Source organism: Fistularia commersonii, chromosome 8, assembly GCF_037954325.1.
Source record: "Fistularia commersonii isolate RoL2024-O1a breed Wild chromosome 8, RoL_Fcom_v1.0, whole genome shotgun sequence".
Lineage (NCBI taxonomy): Eukaryota > Metazoa > Chordata > Actinopteri > Syngnathiformes > Fistulariidae > Fistularia > Fistularia commersonii.
The window spans coordinates 20086829-20106888 of record NC_141291.1 but is presented as its reverse complement, the minus strand read 5'-3'; the positions used below and the strand labels follow the sequence as shown (position 1 = coordinate 20106888).

The 20060-nt window shown below is 37.8% G+C and overlaps 1 protein-coding gene across 1 annotated transcript in view; it reads right to left on the bottom strand.

Moving 5' to 3' along the window:
* Nucleotides 1–20060, bottom strand: part of LOC147232216 (partitioning defective 3 homolog) — a 330190-nt gene that overhangs the window by 108362 nt on the left and 201768 nt on the right. Inside the window, exons 16-18 of the mRNA XM_086151573.1 lie at nucleotides 18722–18908; nucleotides 7638–7786; nucleotides 2210–2434 (exon numbers count right to left, since the gene is read on the bottom strand). Coding sequence (XP_086007699.1) covers nucleotides 2210–2434; nucleotides 7638–7786; nucleotides 18722–18908 — 561 coding nt within the window. The remainder of the gene's footprint in view (nucleotides 1–2209; nucleotides 2435–7637; nucleotides 7787–18721; nucleotides 18909–20060) is intronic.

Below are 20060 nucleotides of genomic sequence, written 5' to 3'. Positions count from 1 at the left end.
TAATCTGTCAGTAATTATACATTTAAGTATTCTTGAAACAGACTCCAAGGGATATGAATTGCAAATGTGCTGCATTGTACAATAGACATTTCTCATGTCTACATAGTATCATTGGCTCTGAATCCTGAGGTAGATGCCTTTCAAATTAAATTCCTATCACAGTCTCACCTGCCTTTGACTAAGTTCTACAGCTGATGAAAGAGAGAGCTTAATTGTATAGAAAATAGAGGGGGCATGATAAATTTTCACTGTTTCCTTTTCTGTGCAAATATCAGCTTTTTTTCCTTTTAGCTGTCATCTCAGTGGATGCACCAAGTGACTAAAGAAACAGGGACTAAAACAGCAACTTTGATGGACCCTCTCCTGCCGCCTTTCTCTCTAACGCGCATCACAAATTTGGACCTATTTAGACAGTATCAGCAGTACCACTCAACCTGCTATCTGCTTATCATAACTTAAGATGAGCTGCAGCAAAAGCAGCTATAAATTTTAGCTACCTATTTAAATGGCCATCATCTTTGCTACTGCTGAAAAATACTTGGTACAGTTGGATGTGTGTGTATATGAGATTTGGGTTTTATCAAATGAATACTAATTGTAATGTTACTTGTTTAACAGGTCAATTGGATGACTCTTTCAAGTATTGCAAGACAGTGAAATGTGTGTGTGTGTGTGTGTGTGTGTGTGTGTGGGCGTGCATCCATATGGTGGGAGTTAGTCCATGCTTGTGGCTATGATTGACAAAGACATGGATAGATAGAAAGTGAGATTAAATGATACCTGATTTCTAATACTTAAATGTGAATATTGGGTCAAAGCTAAAAAAAAAACAGAATGTCTGAATTTAATCACAGTAAAAAGACCAAAAATGCAACAACAGAAGCCCTGGCTGACAATCTGCAGTGACAGCAGCCAGACTGATAAAGAGTCAGGGAAATTTGCGATAACGTGATTTGCAGTGCACAGAAATATATAACTTTACTTTGCTTAACTCTACTGCTTTTGAAGCTCCCCTCCCCAAATTAAAGAAAAAAAAAATTAAGCTGAAATGTCATACCTATGTCTTTACATCACAGAAAAAAAAAAACAAAAAAAAACATTTGCCAGAATAGATACCCCTTTCTGTTTTATGTAACACAAGTGCATTTTGCCCAGCAGGATTTTTTGGGGACACATTTTCTAAAGGTGAAGCCAAATTCTTATTATATGTAAATAAAAGTCTGAGAGCACAGGAAGGCAGCAGCTTATCTGTCAACTTTGACTATTAACCTCAGTGACGCATACTAGCTGGCTGCTTTTATCTAAATTGAAAAACAGTTATTTGAATATCATGGGGGAGAATGCAATGTACAGCAGCATGGGAAACCGTCTGCTTTCCCCATTTTTCTTTGCCGAGATAAGACTGTATTTAGTGGCTTGCCAACAGAGCTTATGAGAACAAAGCGTTTCAGGCAAATAATTCCCTTCTTTTCAAATGTTCTCCATCTTTTTTAATCGAATCCTGTGGTGAATGCAAGTTTATTTATAGCAATTACTCTTGTGGTGTTGTTTGGTGTTATTACCTGTCAGGAAAATGTAAGATGGGTGTCTGTCTATACCCAATGCATGTCTTTTTCATCAACCGACACTATATATATATATATATATATATATATATATATATACAGGACTGTCTCAGAAAATTAGAATTTTGTGATAAAGTTCTTTATCTTCTGTAATCCAATTACAAAAACAAAAATGTCATACATTCTGGATTCATTACAAATCAACTGAAATATTGCAAGCCTTTTATTATTTTAATATTGCTGATTATGGCTTACATCTAAAGAAAACTCAAAAATCCTATCTCAAAATATCAAAATATCATGAAAAAGTAATTTTTGTTTTTTTAATAATAAATGTGTGTGTGTGTGTGTGTGTGTGTGTGTGTGTGTGTGTGTGTGTGTGTGTGTGTGTGTGTGTGTGTATATATGTATATATATATATATATAAATGCATTATTAAAATATGCATTTAAATGAGATCTTTTTATTTCTGGTCCTTTTGAAAGTTTCAAATAGCATGACAAGTGTCAAGTTCAGTGAATAGAAAAAGAATCAAACATAGGAGAATATTCCCAAACAAAGCAGTTACCATTTTTATGCTTGTCTTTGGCAAGCACTGTTCACAAGAACATTAGTCCACATAAACGCAAAGCTTAAACACTCACATGTATCCATGCTGTTGTCTTCATCCCCTACAGCAGCACCTGATTTCTCATATGATTTGTCAATGGCAGCTCGGAAACTGTCATTGCAGCCACGGCCTCTGATAATTCGAGAGTGGGATCTCTGAACATTGATCTCACCATTCCCAGCAACAGCCCTCTGAAGGCTTTCTAGGGAACTGGATTTTTTCAGGCCCAGTGACGGTCCAACCTCATGTTCTGAAGAGCCTATGGAAGGACGAAATGGAATAATTACAGACATTGCTTATAACTCTGTTGCAAGACTGAAAAATTCATGGTGAAACCTGAACACTTTTCCGACATGACCACCAAATCAGACATGGAAAACAGGAAATGCTGATGTTTGAAAATGATTTGTGGTTCTTCTTTTTCTTCTCCTATAGAGAGAAAACATTTAACCCCTGCCAGTTAAAGTATGTTACTATTAATACATTTGATGAACTACTATGACACAAAAAAACAGGGCCAGTTATAGTATTATACCATGTAGATATCCAGTATAAAATAAGAATACAAAACTGGTCTTCCATAAAATATCTGTTTACAGATAGAAACACATGAATTAGAAAACACAACCATATGCAAAAAAAGCTACAATTTATTTGCTGAGGTTCCCTGTCATGAGGCAATTGAAAAAATATGTTGCAAATGGGCTTGGTCTTTTGTTAAAACAGTTCACATTTCATGCAAGAGATTCTTCATCTCTAACTGCTGCTTTTTTCAATAAGTGACAATCCATTTGATTCTATCTCTCACTCACTCTCTCTCTTTCTCTCTCGATCAACCCAGACTGACTGACTGTCCTACCTACCTAACAATCTATCTAGCTATAACACATTTTCAGTATGTCCTGTGTTATCTTTTCCATCCAGTCTTCACGTGGAATTAAGAATTGGTGTGACTGCAAACACTTTTTCTCAGTGACTTGTTTTCTTTACTTAATCTGTGTTTACCATGCATATAGATAGATAGATAGATAGATAGATAGATAGATAGATAGATAGATAGATAGATAGATAGATAGATAGATAGATAGATAGATAGATAGATAGATAGATAGATAGATAGATAGATAGATAGATAGATAGATAGATAGATAGATAGATAGATAGATAGATAGATAGATAGATATAGTACTCACTAATATTCCTATATACTCAACATTTACCTATTGAGTTACTGAAATAGAGAATGTATTCACTCCTTACTTACTCAGAGAGCTGGACTATTTCTTTTTAAGTAATGACAAATTTAATGTCCTGAATAAACACCCTTACAAGATCAGAAACATTCAAGTAAAAAAACAGTACAGGTGTTCAAAGCAAGTAATCTCATCATGTGAAGGACAAAAATATGTGTTTAAAAGAGAAAATGCAGTAAAAAGAAACAGAAAAATGTACAAAGTGAAAAGCTGAAAGACATTGCAAGAAAAGTCATTAAAAAAAAACACATACAAATCATTATAAATGCCATGTAAATTTAGGACGTTTTGAAGATTATGCATTAACTCTGCCAACAGAGGACACATATAAGCCAGGGTGCATGTTTGACACAATGGGATTGCAAGTAAGATCTGCAAAGGATGCAACAGTTAAAGGGATCCAAAATGACATCTGCTGTACTCAGAAAACAGAATTATCCTCCCACATGGTATTCCATATCATGATCCTCTTCACCATTGTTTCTAGTCAGTGTGGTGAATGACAAAAGAATCAACAGACAAAGGCTCTGGGAAACAGAGACAGAATGAGAGAAACAGAGAGAGAGGGAGATAAAGAGGGGGGGGTGGAAGAGACTGACAGACAGAGACATAAAGACAGATGGACAGATAGACAGTCTCGAGATTGTGGCTTTGTTTTCACCTGAAGAAGCCTTAGCTCTCCTGGGAGAATTTGACGGACAGCTCTCTTAATGCCAGTCTATCATGTGATTCCTATCACACAACAGAAGCTTAGCACTCTGCTGCTCATCTCCATCTTATTCTGAAGCAAGGAAATACATATTCCTCTTTTGCAGCCATACATGTGTTTGTCACACAACCCACAGGTCTAGAGGAGAATCGAAATTATTCAACCCCCCACCTCTACAGCCAATCATTACAAAAAAAAAAAAAAAAGAAATTAAAAATCCAAAATTGTCTGGACATGTACCTGGCATTCTGACATAGCAGGTGATTGTTAACATGATGTATCCTTTAGCTAGATTGACAGTAGACAGTATACTGGAGACAGTCCATTGCTATTAAGTGTTCAAGGGGGAAGTATGAAAACCATGAATAAATGAAAAGTAGTTATTTCAGTAATGCAGCCCATAGTCAAGTTAGAGGGAGGGAAACTTTGTTCTACTGCCATTATGTACATACCTGTATACATGGAGGAGACAGAAAAGTGCTCAGATATGCACAATTTAAATCCATGGATATGTCCATAATACATCAATGCACACAAACACATACACACGTGTGGAATATATGTGTCTATCCTAGTTAGAGCACTTTTATAGATATGGTAAATGTGTGTTTGTATTTACATATATGCTTATATATATATATATATTCATGTTATGGACCATAGACCACAGAGGACATCCGCAATATGTTGGCCATGTGTATTTTCCTGTGCATAGTCAGTGACTGCACTTGTGTATTACATTTAAAAAAAGAGGGTCAATACTTTAATTTAATGAGTCATACAACTAAAACAAATTACACCTACCCTCTTTAAATGCAGTACTGTATTTGCAAAAGCAATAAACTGCCATACAAAGCATTATAACACCTAGATCAGGAAATGCATAGAGGACTATCTATCCATCCATCTATCTATACATTATCTACCACCTATCCTACTTTGGGTCACAGGAGATGCCGCAACCTATCCCAGCTGCCATCGGGGGACAGATCGGGTGAACCCTAGACTGGTCGCCAGTCAATCCCAGTGCCACATATAGACATACAAGCATTCACTCCCTCATTCACACAGCTGGGTAATTTTCCCATTTTTTTCAATTACCCTGCTGGATGTTTTTGGACTGTGGGAGGAAACCAGAGAACCCGGAGCCAATTCAAATGCCAATCCATCCTGCCTTAGCCCCCGAAATCTCCCAGCATAAGGAGCATGTTCTCCAGGCATTTGCATAGTAGACCTAGTGGACCTTGTTCTCAGATTAGTCACTTTTCAGGTTTACTCAACTTACTCGACATAAAATTGTGACTTGATTGTAATCTTTAATTGTATTTTAATACTGCAATTATGTCAAACATGACTCTGGATGTTGGGAATCTAAGGTGTCGGGATCAGTTAGAAAAAAATTCCTTTCTTTTATCACACTCACTTATAAATACAGCACAAGATCAGCTTAGTCTGTCCTTTGCAGTTAGCCCATCATGGATGAGCCATGAGCAGTAGGCAGCCGCTAAGCAGTGCCCGGGGAGCAGTTAGGGAGTCAGTGTCTTGCTCAAGACCACTTCAAAAGGCTGAAAGGTGCTTGGGAATAAAACCAGGTACATTTATAATCAAGACAACCACTTTACAAACCTAAGGCATGACACCCCCACTTGACCCATTTTGGCAACTGGTTAGAATGACAGTTGGATTGCTTTTCTAATTTCTTTTATTGACCCATGGAAGAAAGCTGATAACAGTCCGACAAGAGTCTGAATGTAGAATTATCCAAGAAAAGGTCACTCAAATTTTCTGGTTGTTGTGTTACAGCTAACCCCGCCTACTTCCTACAAAGAGCGGGGACTTGTTAATATCTTTTATGCCATATTTTTGTGCCAGAGAAAGTCAAAAAGGGACATCAAAAATTCAAAAATGCAGAGATACCGAGGCTGAGAATAGGATCTAAGTAGAGCGGATATTATACCAACAGCAAGGGCCTGTCAATCATTGGGCTTACAAAGCAAAATGGCAAGAATGTGCTAAGATATTACTGCAAATTCCAGTGCCTAGCATCTCTTTCCTTGCATTTATGTTCTTGCTCAATCTTGTCCTCCACCTAAATGGAACCATATGTTTTTTGACCTGTTCAGCATATCTCGACAATAATGGGATTCAAAGACTAGAAATCAAACAGCTGACATTACTTTTAAAATAAACAGGGATACAATTTGAAGGACAGTGTAATACCAATAAAATAACAGTCTGTTCAGGAATGCATTGTTTGGTCACTGTAATTATTGAGTCAAGGTAGAAAGCTTTCTAAACAACTGGATAGAATTCATATTCTTCCACTTCCATCTACATCTGAATTTTAAAGACAGACCTCAAGACCTAGCGGGATGATGGTGGTATTTACACATTAAATTCTCAACATTGATAAATGGCCTGCAGGTCATTTACACAGTCCAACTTTGATGTAATCATTTCGTTAAAATAATTTTTATACTTTGTTATATAAAGATAGGCATGTGGTGAATTTAGCTACCATTTTTACCATACTATGTTAAGTGTGTGTTCCCCATATATGGTGAAACAATAACCTTGTGGGAATTCAAATCAGTTATTTTAGCTCTTTCTATGAACCCTGAGGACACAGAGATATGTTCATTTATTCTATGAAAATTGTCAAGAAGTTCTGGAAGTACAATCATGCCCTCACTTTTACCCCGCGAGTACTGGAGAAAGAAAAATGTGACTTATTTAGAAATGTCATAACTGCTAAAAAATGACAGAATTACGAGAGATTTGTAATACATTTGAAAGCAATGCTGAATATCCGAAAACATAAAGAGGGGGATACACACACTCATTGTTTAAGACAAAGAATGCTGTTTACTACAGCTAATCAAATTCAATAGGAATTGCTGACAGCACTTTGGAACGATTAAGGGGCCATTCTGATTGAACGCTGTGATAAAAAGTGCATTTGCAATGATGTCTAGCACTCACTTCCTGTAATTTGCAAAATCAAATTAATTTTCCAATTTGCAAGAGGAACATAAGGATAATATGTCTATGGTTATCTTATTGGTAAGTGAAATCCGCCCAATTTCAAGTGATTGCATTTCCCCAAGAACAACATTATTCAGAGAGAAAAAGTTTTAGATATGAAGTATAAAATAAGGTAGGACCAATTATAGGTGTGTGTAGTTTCTCTGGTGTAGAGTACATTTCCCTGTGATTAGTCAGTGATCCAAGAGAAGAAAGTGACTGACCCACCCTTAGTGTGAGTGGTCCGAACTTATGCCACAAATAACCCCTGATACATGGAGCCAGTGATGACTCCGTTGTGTTCTCCTTTAAGTATGCTCCAGTGGTCTCAAGGTCATGTTTTTTATGCCATCTGACTCTGTAAATGTGCTTTTACTCCAGCAAGAAAGACACCGAATCCTTCAAGAAGATATCACTTTCCGGTCATTATTATTATATCTTGCACTGAAAATCCGTAAAGCCGACACAGAAGTTACCTAGATCCATACTCTTTGACTTGCGAGTCTTGATGATCTCCAGGTGAGCAGCACTTTCATATTGCTTGGTGCGTTTTTCTGACATACTTTGGCGACCAAAACCCTCTCTGTGGAAGCTGCCATCAGGATCTGCGTCTGGACTGAGCGAGCTGTATTTTAAAAGAAAAATGAGGGGGGTAGAAGCAAGAACAAAGGGTCATTCCAGAAGGTAAACAAATTGTAAGACAGGTAGATAAAATAATAAAAATGATAATTATAGAGCCCTATTCATATCTGACTTCACACACACACAGTACATATTGTAGCAAGTCCCAGTTACATCAGCCACATAGAAGTAGAAAACTCTTTATAAATTATACCAAAAACAGAAAACACCAGAATGCGATAACTACATGAACAGTCTCATATATGGAGCCTCCACATTCAGCTCTCCCATCATACAACAGGACAGCATGGGTTATTGCGCCTTAAGTGTACATATGCAGCACACTTAAAATGGATGCTGGCAAGGCTTCCAATTGATGCTCTCCCACTTACCTCCCTACAACACAATCAAAGGTTCAGGCCTCTGAATTGGACACTTTACTTGACATGGGCTTGGACCTTTTGTTTCTGAATTTGAGCCCTGACATGTGGTTGATTCGTGACACTACTTACCCATATTATCAAGACTGTTGTGTTCCACAGCAGGTTAATTTACCAAACCGCATGCTCGTCCAAAGTAAACACTACCAACCTGCACATTTGCTCCACCATGTGTCGGCACTGAAGGGTGGAGGTGCTGCTGTGATATGCAAACTCAAAAGAACTGCATTTTTGTTTATACTTCTATCTGGAAGCTTTTAATATTTAAATTTCCCATTGACCAGTGTTGTCTCATCTGTCTTGTCCACCATGCACTGAGAAACCTTTTGCAATTCAAATTGAAGTGAAGTGTGATTATAATTTTCTTCCATATATATATGTACAATCTATCACAGCTTTTTTTATTTGGAGAGCAGAAATACGAGTAAAAGAGCAAGTGAGCCATATCTTGGGTGAATGATTTTTACTTTCATCCCTCATCTTCTCTGTGACGTGACATAGTTATGAAGGTGATTTAGATCTGTGTTTTTGAGGGATTTCATTTTGTTTTGTTTGTTTGCTTGTTTGTTTGTTTGTATGCTTTACTGCTGGCTGCTCAGTCTATTTCTACAGTAGGGGGTTTCTTTATGCTACTGCGAGAGCATGGCATCAAGGTGTGTGCTATTGGCTCTCTGTTAAGCATGGAGGAGATGGTTTTGGTCACAAATCTGTGAAATTTCCTACACAGATTAACTGATTTTTTATTTGTACAAAACATAAAGCTGGCTTACCGGCTCTTTTGATTCTATGTTGTTTGCCCTCAGACATGAAATGCTTTGGTTTTGGTGAAGGGGGACATGTGATTAGGATGTGTACATGCCAAGTCAATTCCTGTGGACCGAACTGGGTGGTGTGCGTGTCTCTGTAGCAAGTGATAAGGGTGAGCCTAGTGAGAAGTGTGGAGAGCAGACAGGAGCGATGGGAGAGGTGAGAATGGAGCAAGTGAGGGTGATATTGCAGAAGAGTGAAGCTTGTAGAGGTGGTAGAATTGATGCAACAGGTGAGGTTGTGGAGGGCTCTAGCAGCCAGCTTAGTGATTTGGGACAGAACCAGGTGAATGGGGCAGGTGAGAAGAGACAGGAGACTGAGAGTAGTATTGCTGAAGCCAGTAAACAGTTAACTAAAAATAGAGTGGCAGGTGAGATGGATAGAGCAGCAAAGGTGATATAGCCTGAAGCCTCAGAGCTTCTACTGCCAAAGGAAAGTCATAACAACCTTGTGCTACCTACTACAAGAGCTGTCAAGCAGGTGGCAGGGTAATACTCTGCCTCAGACAGCAGTGGTAGTGAGAGCTGCTGTTCTGACTACATTGATGTTTCGCTCACACACAGTCAACAATTCAAGCTAAATTTTACCCTGTCACATTGCTGAGGGGTGACCTTCACCCAACTAATTGCATTAAAAGGGTTGGTTTACAAAACTATTTCCTTACATCCTAGTTTTCTATCATTCAGCTATGCATGCTATCAAACGCAAAGCTGTTTTTAAGGGCAGACTAAACAAGTGATGTCCGAAGACAGAAAACACATTTGTTAGTGTGTTGTGGGTACAGAAGTCCCTCAGCCCTTTGTCTTACCTTTATTACTTGTTTGTAGCATAAATATTTACATCTCAATTTATGTGGCCATATTTAACATTGCGTCTTTAAAACTGAATGGGGCCAGAGAAGCAAAGAAAAAAACGTTATACGTGAAACAACTAGAATGAAACATGATGCTGCTGTACTTGGACACCAGACCTGCAGTGATGAAGGCAGCAAGGTTGACAGGAGTTGGGAGTGGAGAGGGATGGTCGCTCTGAGCCATGGAACCTTATTGAATGCGAGAGTGGGCGTTCTCCTCTTGAGATCCTTCACTCCAAAAACCATTGAAGTAGAGTCTCAGGGAGGAGCCTGTTAGCAAAACCTGCTTTTGATTGTTTTACTATTGTTGTAATTCATATTTTTGCCCCAACCAGAGTTCCACAGAGAGAAACTTTTTGACCAATTCCACAAGGAGTTAAAGACTTGGTCCTGTGATTATGTTTTTGGGGTGTTGAGGTATAAAGAGAATTAATTTTTTGATCAGCCAGCTTCTCAGCTCTGAGGCACCTGGTCTCTTCCCATGGCCTGGGGGACGTATAGAAAAGGATGCACACAAGCTCCGGCCAATTCACATGGTCATAAGTACATAACCTTCAAGAAATAAAGAAAATGGTGCCCTGTGTCTCCTCTGCACCGATTATAAAATCATCTCCAATTCTTAGCGGGGTTTCTCCAGGTATCAGGTAATTTAATTTAATGATTTTAATACAATTTTTAATGCCACATTACACAAGTGTAATGCCCATGTCCAACTGCAGGTATGTATATTTCAATCATTTACATCTAGAACAGATTCCACCAAATAGCAGATATGTACAAATGACCTTCTAAGTGACAAAAGAACTAAACAAGTACATAGATTTAACTTTGTGTATGACTATTAGTGCATATTTCTTAGTTTGTTTCCTTTCTGCTCAAACTCTGTCTCAATGTTTTTCAGTTCAAGGCTTTTGTTCTTATATCTCATCATTACAGTATTTGACTTGGTGATCATCTGAACTATGAGTGCACTGCCTTAGTTGTTTTCAGCTTTTTCAGCAAATTCATCAGCCTCCTTCTGAAGGCTGGCGCACACCTCTGTCAGGACAGCCTTTTTCTTTCTCAGTGCTTCCAGCTCATGCTCCAGTGCTTTTCTTTTATGTCCACGCATTGCACACTCTTGCATTCTCCTCTCTACAACGAGGTATGTCCTCCGTTTTGTCCTGGCTGAGGTTACAGATGCCAGCAATTCTTTTGTGAGGGACACTTTGAGAACACCTCCACAAGCTCTGAACTGGTCTCAAACTAGTCTCTGGGCCTCAACATAGTTTTCAGTTATCTTGCAGGTCTCTGCTTCCCTGTGGAACGTTACTGTCAGTTAGTAACGTTCAGTTAGTTATCAAACTAATCAGTTAGTTTCTTAGGGTAGGGTCTCGTCCAAATGTTACTGTAAATCTTGTTTTGTCCTTTCCACATGCAAAAGATTGTGCAATATCAGAGTCGGGAAATTGCCTGAAACAGCTCAGAGACACTATCATTTGACACATACAGGTGGTGCTGCATTGCATGTTCAGACACCAGAGATCCTCTCTGGAGGCTGCTGGTCTTCTCACCTATCGCGGCACTGCTGGAGGCGGTCACTATAGTGGCGGCGGTGATCAGAGCAGCAACAACTGTTGGTTCGGCGGTAGGAGCATTTGTTGGTTCCAGCAAAAACTACGACTTTCAACAACTGCTTGCCTTCCGCAGACCTGACCTTCTGATCACATGTACAATTTAGCCGCGTAAATGCCCATTGTACTAAGTTTAAAAGTTTTTTGCACAGGCTACAAAACGCCTCGCCAAGATTTCCATGTTATTTCCATGTATTTATCATTTATTATGTTCGTCACATCGGACCGATGAGATGACCAGGAAATTCTGAGGCCGATCAACTCCGACACCGAAGAAGACTACTTTAACTGTTTTAGTGTGCAGGAGGAAGCCCAAGATAGCAATCAGCTAGCCAGTGTGGCTTATATTGAGGTGCGCTCAATAGTCTGGAAATTACAGTAATAACCTGGTGCTGAATTCTGCTCTGTTTTTAATAAGAGTATAAATAATTTAAGTTTGTTGGACCTAGTTTTCATTGGGGTGTCTTTCAGGTCTGTGCACAGGAACTAAAGGGTGTTTTTAGTTCTTATGTTCTCTTTGAAGGGGATATACCGAAAAGAATTGTCTCTCTGCATTGGCTGTTGATGGGCCCAATTGTTTGTGGTGCAGGGCTGGGCATAAGCTACAGTTCTGCGTCTGGACTGATGGCAGCACTGTGCAACATAAAGATTATGATTTTTAAAGCAGCTAGTAGATGCACCTGGGCCAGCACTCATTAAAGCTTGTCCAATCTGCTTCGCCCGCTTGTAGAGAGAAGTTTGATTCTCTTGAGGCCGAGACTCTCTCTCTCTCTTCCTCCATACTGAGGGAATGGATTGACCTAATATTTTCCCAATGTCCACGAGATGACCGAAGTGGACACCCCCTGACCAACAACAAATTAACACTTCAGAACATGTAAAGAAAGACTATATAAACTGCATCAAAGTAGTAACAAGAGGAAACTTTTATGACACAGCTGTGTGTGTGGAGAGACAGAGTTTTGGGACATTCCTCCTAGTGGAGGACAGTGTACAAACCACCTTTAAAGGAACTGACTGGTGACCTGCAGTGGAGGATCTTAATTGGTGCTTTTGCAGCAAATGCTTTTTTTATAATTTTATTAAATTCTTCTGTCCTTCTGGCATCTGTCCAAAAATGTGTTGCATGTTTTTGCCTAGTGTAAAAGACGGCTTTATTAGCCGTCTAAAAGATGTTTTTAACCTTTTAGGCACAAATTACTCTGTGCAATATGCTAATGTTTTATTTGTGGGAGAAAAGCCACTGAAGAAAAGCAACAAATAGAAATCCGTTTCAAACTGGATATTTATTTAACTCAGTGGGACTGATTTTGGGCCTACACTGTTGACACAGTTGGCCCTGTGGAAGTGCATTGTCTCAGAGGACATCTTAGGTTCTGTACAAGCCTTGGTTGAGGGTTTTTTTTTTGTTACAATAATGCTGTTGTTATCATACACACATTTGTAAAAAAAAAATATATATATATATATATTATTATTATTACTTTTATTGTAGTGTTAATAATAGCAATAAAAGTTAAAAACACCCCGGTCACACATGTACAGACTCCTGATAAGTGTGTAAATGTGTATGAGACAAGCTGCTGGGATAAATTAAAAACTGCAAGTGAGAGCAAAAAGAATGAGTTCAGTTGTCAGCAAAAGTGAGAATTAGAAGTACAGTGCGGCAGCAGTGTGAATTCACTCTATAGGACATCAGATACTTTGGTTAAAGGTGCTGCCCATTTTAACACTGTCTCCAGCTGACTTTGGTTTCATGCAGAGTTATGAATACATTGTTTAGGTGCAATTGTTGGCACAGGGGCATTTGGTCCCTTTAAGCCATAGATAGCTGCTGCAAAAGAGTTACACCCTAGCCCTTGGTTATAGGTCTCATTGCAATGTAAAAAGGCAAGTGACCCATTAGACTGCTTTTTTCCAGAACTTCTATACTATATAAAACTATAAGTGTTTTAAATAAAATTGAATTACTTCAATGAAAGTGATTCCTCTTTTATTTTTCACAGTTCGCTCTGAGAATGTGTGGCTACTCTGTTTACCCTTGTATCTTTGCAGAATGCATTCCAACATATAGATATGAAATGCAAGATGCAATCTGAACTTGGGCAAGCCCTAGTTTCTAAGCATGGATCCGGAAGTAAAACAAAAAAATAATATTGGGATGCACAAAATTGTTTGCAAAGGAAATTAGGATTCATATGTTGTTTACAATAGTTGCATATGATGCACTGGCACTTTAAAATTTGATATTCATCAATCTTTTGTTAGATTTTTAATTAAATCCAACTCATACTTCTTGTTATGTTCTAAAGATAGGACACATTAAACAAATCAAATATTTCACTAATGTATCTTAACAATTTTATCATGTTTTGATAACTTTTATCTGTATCTTGTTGACATGATGTCTTCAGTGATTTCCCTTTCAAACCAATGAAGCTGTTTACATGTGAGCAATCCTCATGAGTAGAAGGATGCTGATGCTGGATTTGTGAGGCAGGAGACCAAGATGAGACCAAAGATGATTTTTTTGGATGCAGTGAAAAAGGACATGGAGTAGTTGGTAAGAGAAAACAGGGTGCAGACGACAGGGTAAGACGGAGGCAGATGATTTGCTGTGGTGACAGGTAATTTAGTAAGGACATAAAACAATAAATAAATAAGCACAATAAAGGGCAGTGAATGGAAGATGTGGTGGAGATAAAATTTTAATGGTGCATAGTTATGGTTATTATCTGCATAATGGCAGGTAAACAGTCAATGCAGACAGCCCATGAATATGAATATTCTGATGTACTTCCTGGCTGCTGACCAGTTTGACCACAATCGTACAATGGCAACAAGGATTGTGACAGTTGTTTAGGAGTCTGATGACAAACGGGTTCTTTATGATATTCGATCACACATTTCTTCATGTCACACCTATATACCTCTGGCCTCAGGATGGAGGTGTGAACAGTACATGTTGAGGTGAGTACGGTCAGCATTGTTATAATATTGTTGTGGAAGTAATAATGGAAGTAATAACCATTGCCTGAATTCATCGTAATCCCATCAGAGAATCTGATGAGAGAGTCTCTGCCACATGATGAACCAATATTGGCTTAAATATATGCCAATGTTTCTCAAATCTTTCTCAGGGTCCTGGCTCTTGGGGACAGACTTCATCATCCAGTCTTTTTTTAGGAAATTTTCTATTAGGAAATAGGCATTCCATTTTTCTCCATATCCATTTTAAAATGATCTTTCTGTTACAATTCTAAAAATGTAAGGCTACAACCAAAAGACCAGCAATCGGAATAAATCTTCACCATCTTTGGCATAGGATGTTTACTTCAGTGAATTGATATGATTCCAAATGTCTGTAAAGGCAGGGTTAGAAGTTTGTGTTAATCAAATTAACTTTCAGCAAAGATCTTTAATCTTCTAAAGCCCTGCAACCTCAAATCATTTCCAAATATCATAATATATACTCCATGAGAATGGATACCTTTTAGGCTTTGATAACATAGCATACGTTACGTATATAACCCAGCACCATCAGTCAGACTTAGAGGACCATAGGTAATACAATACTTGCCTTTACTATTCCAAATTATTTCTCAAGCTGTAGCTAATTTAAATCAGACTTTTGGCTAATAACACATCAGATTAAAAGATCTCAGCATTTGCAGGGTGTGAAACGTCTGATGCATAGCAAGTGTCATTAGTAATGCAATAACTAATGATCAGGGGGAAGAAAAGGACTAAATGGATATGACTGTCAAGCTATTTTGGACCAAAAAATGATCACTACTATCATTGTACTAAAAAAACACCTTTAAAAGGTAAAAGTGTACAATAATATCAATGGGAAATGTATTTGGAGGAATTGGTGTGATAATGTGAATGCATTGCAGAATACTGTATGCATTAAACAGTGTGGCACTTAATAGAATACAGTCAGACGTTTTCATCCAAAGTGAATTATAGTGGAATGCTGGGGGTTTAACCCAGGACCTAATACACGCAAAACATGCACTCTACCACTGAGCTACACGTTTACTAGATGGTTATGGCCCTGGCCTTGCCACAACAGTGAGCCTAGTCCATCTTGATAACATGTCCTTTTTGTGCGTGTTCGGTTAAGCAATGTTCAAAAGTTATATCCAAAATTCTGAGCAGATGCTTCCCTCTCAATTCACGGCCTCCCATCATTCAAAATTAACAAGCACTGAGAATTGGATCACAGCAAAACCACAGCCTAAACTTGCATTTCATCTCAACTTGTTCAACCGCCCTTCCAGGAATTTAAATGTGTAAAAACGCACATCAGGTCTTGTTGCTAAGTGGTATGTGCTAAAAGCAGTGTGAGTTCACAGTTTCTGTGTGACTTTTTACACCCTTCTCTTACCTGCATTTAAAACACCTATAAAGAGGTGAGCTTTGATGTCTTTCAGAACAGGGCAGCTTCAGGTCTGAGTCAAATTTTTGTATCTTATTTTGATGTTTCAGACAAATGATTACATACATATTTTGTTCTATATTGCAGCATCACACAGTTTAAACACAAGTGTGTATTTAAACTCTGCAACATGAAAAAAAAGGGATTGTACAGCAAATAAATGCACACATTACACAGCTTGAAATAAAAACATGCAAGGTGAGCTGAGAGAGTAGCATGCATGACAAGCAAGTACCAATGGCACACCACTAAGACATCGTAAATATTCATAAAGCTAGGGGGTACTATCAGCATTTGAGTGAAAACATGTCACACATGTAGTATCTTTATACTTGCATGCATAAATGTATACTTACAACTTGATCCTACATTTGAAATTAGCACTGCAGTTGCAACAATGGCTTGATGAGTAAAACACAACAGTGCTTTTTTAACTAATAGTTATATTACTCATGGCAGAGAGTACTTTGAAGTCACAAGAAGTACGCTTTCTGTCTGCAAATGTTAACTGGAAAGTTTGTTAGTCATTGCCTGTACAGATTGTTTCCACTTTATATATTAATTTGTGATATTGTTTTCTAGTCAGTGTCACTGTGGCAGTGTATTTCCATCCAGATGGTGTCTGTGCAGCAGTTTGCAATTGGATATACGTACTGTATATGTGTGTGTGTGTGTGTGGGTCTGTCTGTCTGTCTGTCTGTCTGTCTGTCTGCCTGCCTGTCTGTCTGTCTGTCTGTCTGTAAAACGCCCTTTTCTATCTCTACTGTTTGACAGGTTACGTCAAAAGCTTTGTGGGAAATGATTTTGCCACACATGCCATCTCACAAAGACAGAGAAAGCTCTATCTCCTTCACCGTAATGGCACTTTTCGTCAATACTGACTGCGGTACACATCCTGATGAAAGCGATGCTCCAGTCACTTCAAAACTGAACAGCATCTCATGTGTTGAAAGTTGCACTTGCAGTTTGTCTCGTGGGTTAACGTCAGCTTCACAAAATGACAAAGTAATTAAAAAAACTGATTTGTTTGTTGTTGTTTTTTTATGTCTATGAAGAATTTTCCACAACAAAATACAATCACATCATTCACATAATCAGTTTTCCTAATAATGTATTGCATGAATCATATTAAGGTCATATCTTTATTTGGACTGTCAAAATGACCCTGGTATTCCAGATAAATTGATTGCATGATGTATATAAAGGCATAAATTAGATTGTTTGATAGAGTTTTTTTTCCAAACTGTGATTCTTTTTTGATTTTTCTTAGCATAGTTCAGTCACTTACAAACCAAATTATAGCAACTTCTCATAAATAAAATGAAAATGAAGGTTTAATTTTCTTACCTTTAAAAAAAAAAAAAAAAAAACAAACAGGTATGAAATAAAGGTATGAAATAAAACAGGCAGAAAGTGGAAACCTTTTGAATACATTTCACTGATTGCACCAGGATCTACCATGTATGCTAAATTTAGTTGTAGATAGTATTCCACATTCCATTCCTGAGAGACGCCTTTGTTTTTCAAGATATTTCTGCAAAGGCACTATGGCGTGTCTTGTCTGGTTTGCTGCAAATCACTTTGACATGGTCCTCACTATTTTTCTTTACATTCAATACAATACAGCAATTTCTGTAATGCAATCATTTACAACTTGTATTTATCCAGAAAAAATGTGAACCTAAAACACTGGTTTCCATAGCCACTATTAATCAAAGACACTGATTACCTGGATCCAGCCTGTCTCAACTGGTTGACAGTAACATGCTCTACAAGAGAACAGCAAATCAACTTCCTCCCTCTGACGCTATTCTCTGTATCTTCTTCTCTCATGACAATTAATTTCATAATCATGCTACATCAGAGCAATGGAGTTTAATCGATCCCACTTGAATGTTCGTAAGAGCTGTAGCTGTTACCTTCTGGCTACCAGCTTTTTTGCACTATGCATGTACTCAAGTGTATGTGCATGTATCACCTATAGCACTGGAGAGTTGCCTCCCATGAGTAAGCTGCACATTATTAAATGGCAGAGGTGAGACTTTTAAAGTTCTGCACAATTGATATTCACAATGTACAGAGCTCTGCTCCGCTGTTACAACAGCTTAGTTAAATATTAATCATTCCAATTCCCCCGGGACTGACCGATCTACATTCCAAGCAATCTCGGTAATGCTGTGTGTGTATGCTGGGATATTAAAACTGTTCAAACCAGAAAACAAGAACTTCTATAAGCCAGTCAGAAGGCACAAGAACACACGGGAATGAGTAAAAGCTAATGTTTAAGTCAAATTTTATGTTTGCCTGATCTTTGTTTGTGCTTATGTGTGTGACTGATAAAATCAATTATTCACTATAAACCTGGGCACAGGTGCACACCATCCTTTTGCCACTTACGCACAAGCCATGTGTGTGTGTGCGTATGCATGAATTGACTGTGAAAACGAAGTGTGTTTCAGCAATATGCTGTGGATGCAATCCATTACGACAAACCTCTACCACCAGATTAACAATAAGAATGCCAAGCAAAGAGGCTGAAGGAAATGGACTGAGTAATGCAAAAGGAACAAACATCCTATAAGATCCTGCATTAAACTCATAGCTACTAAAGACTCATTCTTAAAAAAAAAAATGCAAATTTTATATTTTATACATTTACATTTTCATTCAGATGACATGGACTTGATTGTAACTTAAAACTGAAAACACATCCCATTTTTTCAGGGGCCCTGTAAATTAAACTATACATAAACATCTCCACTGGTCATAGGTCATCACTCACCATTTATTTTGATCAGGCAGGTCATGAATCCAGGGTCCAGGGTGTTCACCCAGAAACTCTATGTCATCGTGGGAACTGTTAGATGATTGGTCAAATGTGTAGACAGGAAACAGGGATGGCCTATCATCTTCAATCATCACAATGTCGTCCTGTGGCATGTTAACAGTTGGAGAGAGCTGGTAGTTACCTAGAAAAGGGAACATGTAAAGTAAACCGCATGTTCCCCTTTTGTTTTACATAATATTGTATGTTTTTATAATTTATCATATGCAAATTTGACTTTCATACATCACATATAAGACATGTACACACACACACACATACACACAAATATGTATGTACATTGTCTTTATACATTCATATATATTCTTTTATAGTATAATATATACTTTAGTCTTTATCTTGTATAAAATATCACAAAAATAAAATTGAATACAGAAAGAGAAATTGCAATATTTAAATCAGGACTTGCCTCAGGGAAACCATAATTTTAAAAATGGGTGAAATTAAAAATTGTTAGTGGCTATAATCATAAAAGCACAGCAACAAATATGCTGCCGAAGAACATTATGTTATGAATGGTCACACAAAGTGAATAGGATCAAAACAAATCTCATGCGTCTTTAAACTCGAAATATTTTTGTCCAAGTCAAACAATTATCCATTCCTCACACCAACTTCTCCAAGGACAAAAGTGTGCAGGAGAATAGCTAGTAGGATCTGTATTCCATCCCGCCTAACCTTCCGTCACTGAGTACTTCTTTAAATTGCTCTTTTGTTGCTCCTGAGGAGTCAAAGTCAATGGGGAATACGATGCAGTAGTCGGCATTTCGCACTGAGAGCAGTAGAACAAGAGCTCAATGGCGTCACAAGTGGATCCTATATAAAGAGCTTCAGTATTGCAAATTGAGCAGCAAGTGTCAAAGTATGGGTGAGGAATAAACAGTGTGTGAAGAGCTGAATCAGGCCTGATTAAAATTACACTTTAATCATTCAGCAAAAACATCCTGTGGTGTGAGCTGTTATTTGTATTTGTTTTGAGAATTGTTTGAAAATATAACAGCTTAGGGACAATTGTGTCTAATCATGAACAGCAGACAGCAATATTTACTCAGGCAAGAGCCTAAAAAGAATCTGAGAGGGATTTGATTTCGATGAGCCTTGACAAATGATGCTGTGAATGAAAAAGCATGCTGTGGAAGGAATTCAGAAGATCAATCAATGCAACTTTAAAGTGTATCATTAATTGTGGTAACAGAAAAGAAAAGAAAAGAAAAGAAAAGAAAAGAAAAGAAAAGAAAAGAAAAGAAAAGAAAAGAAAAGAAAAGAAAAGAAAAGA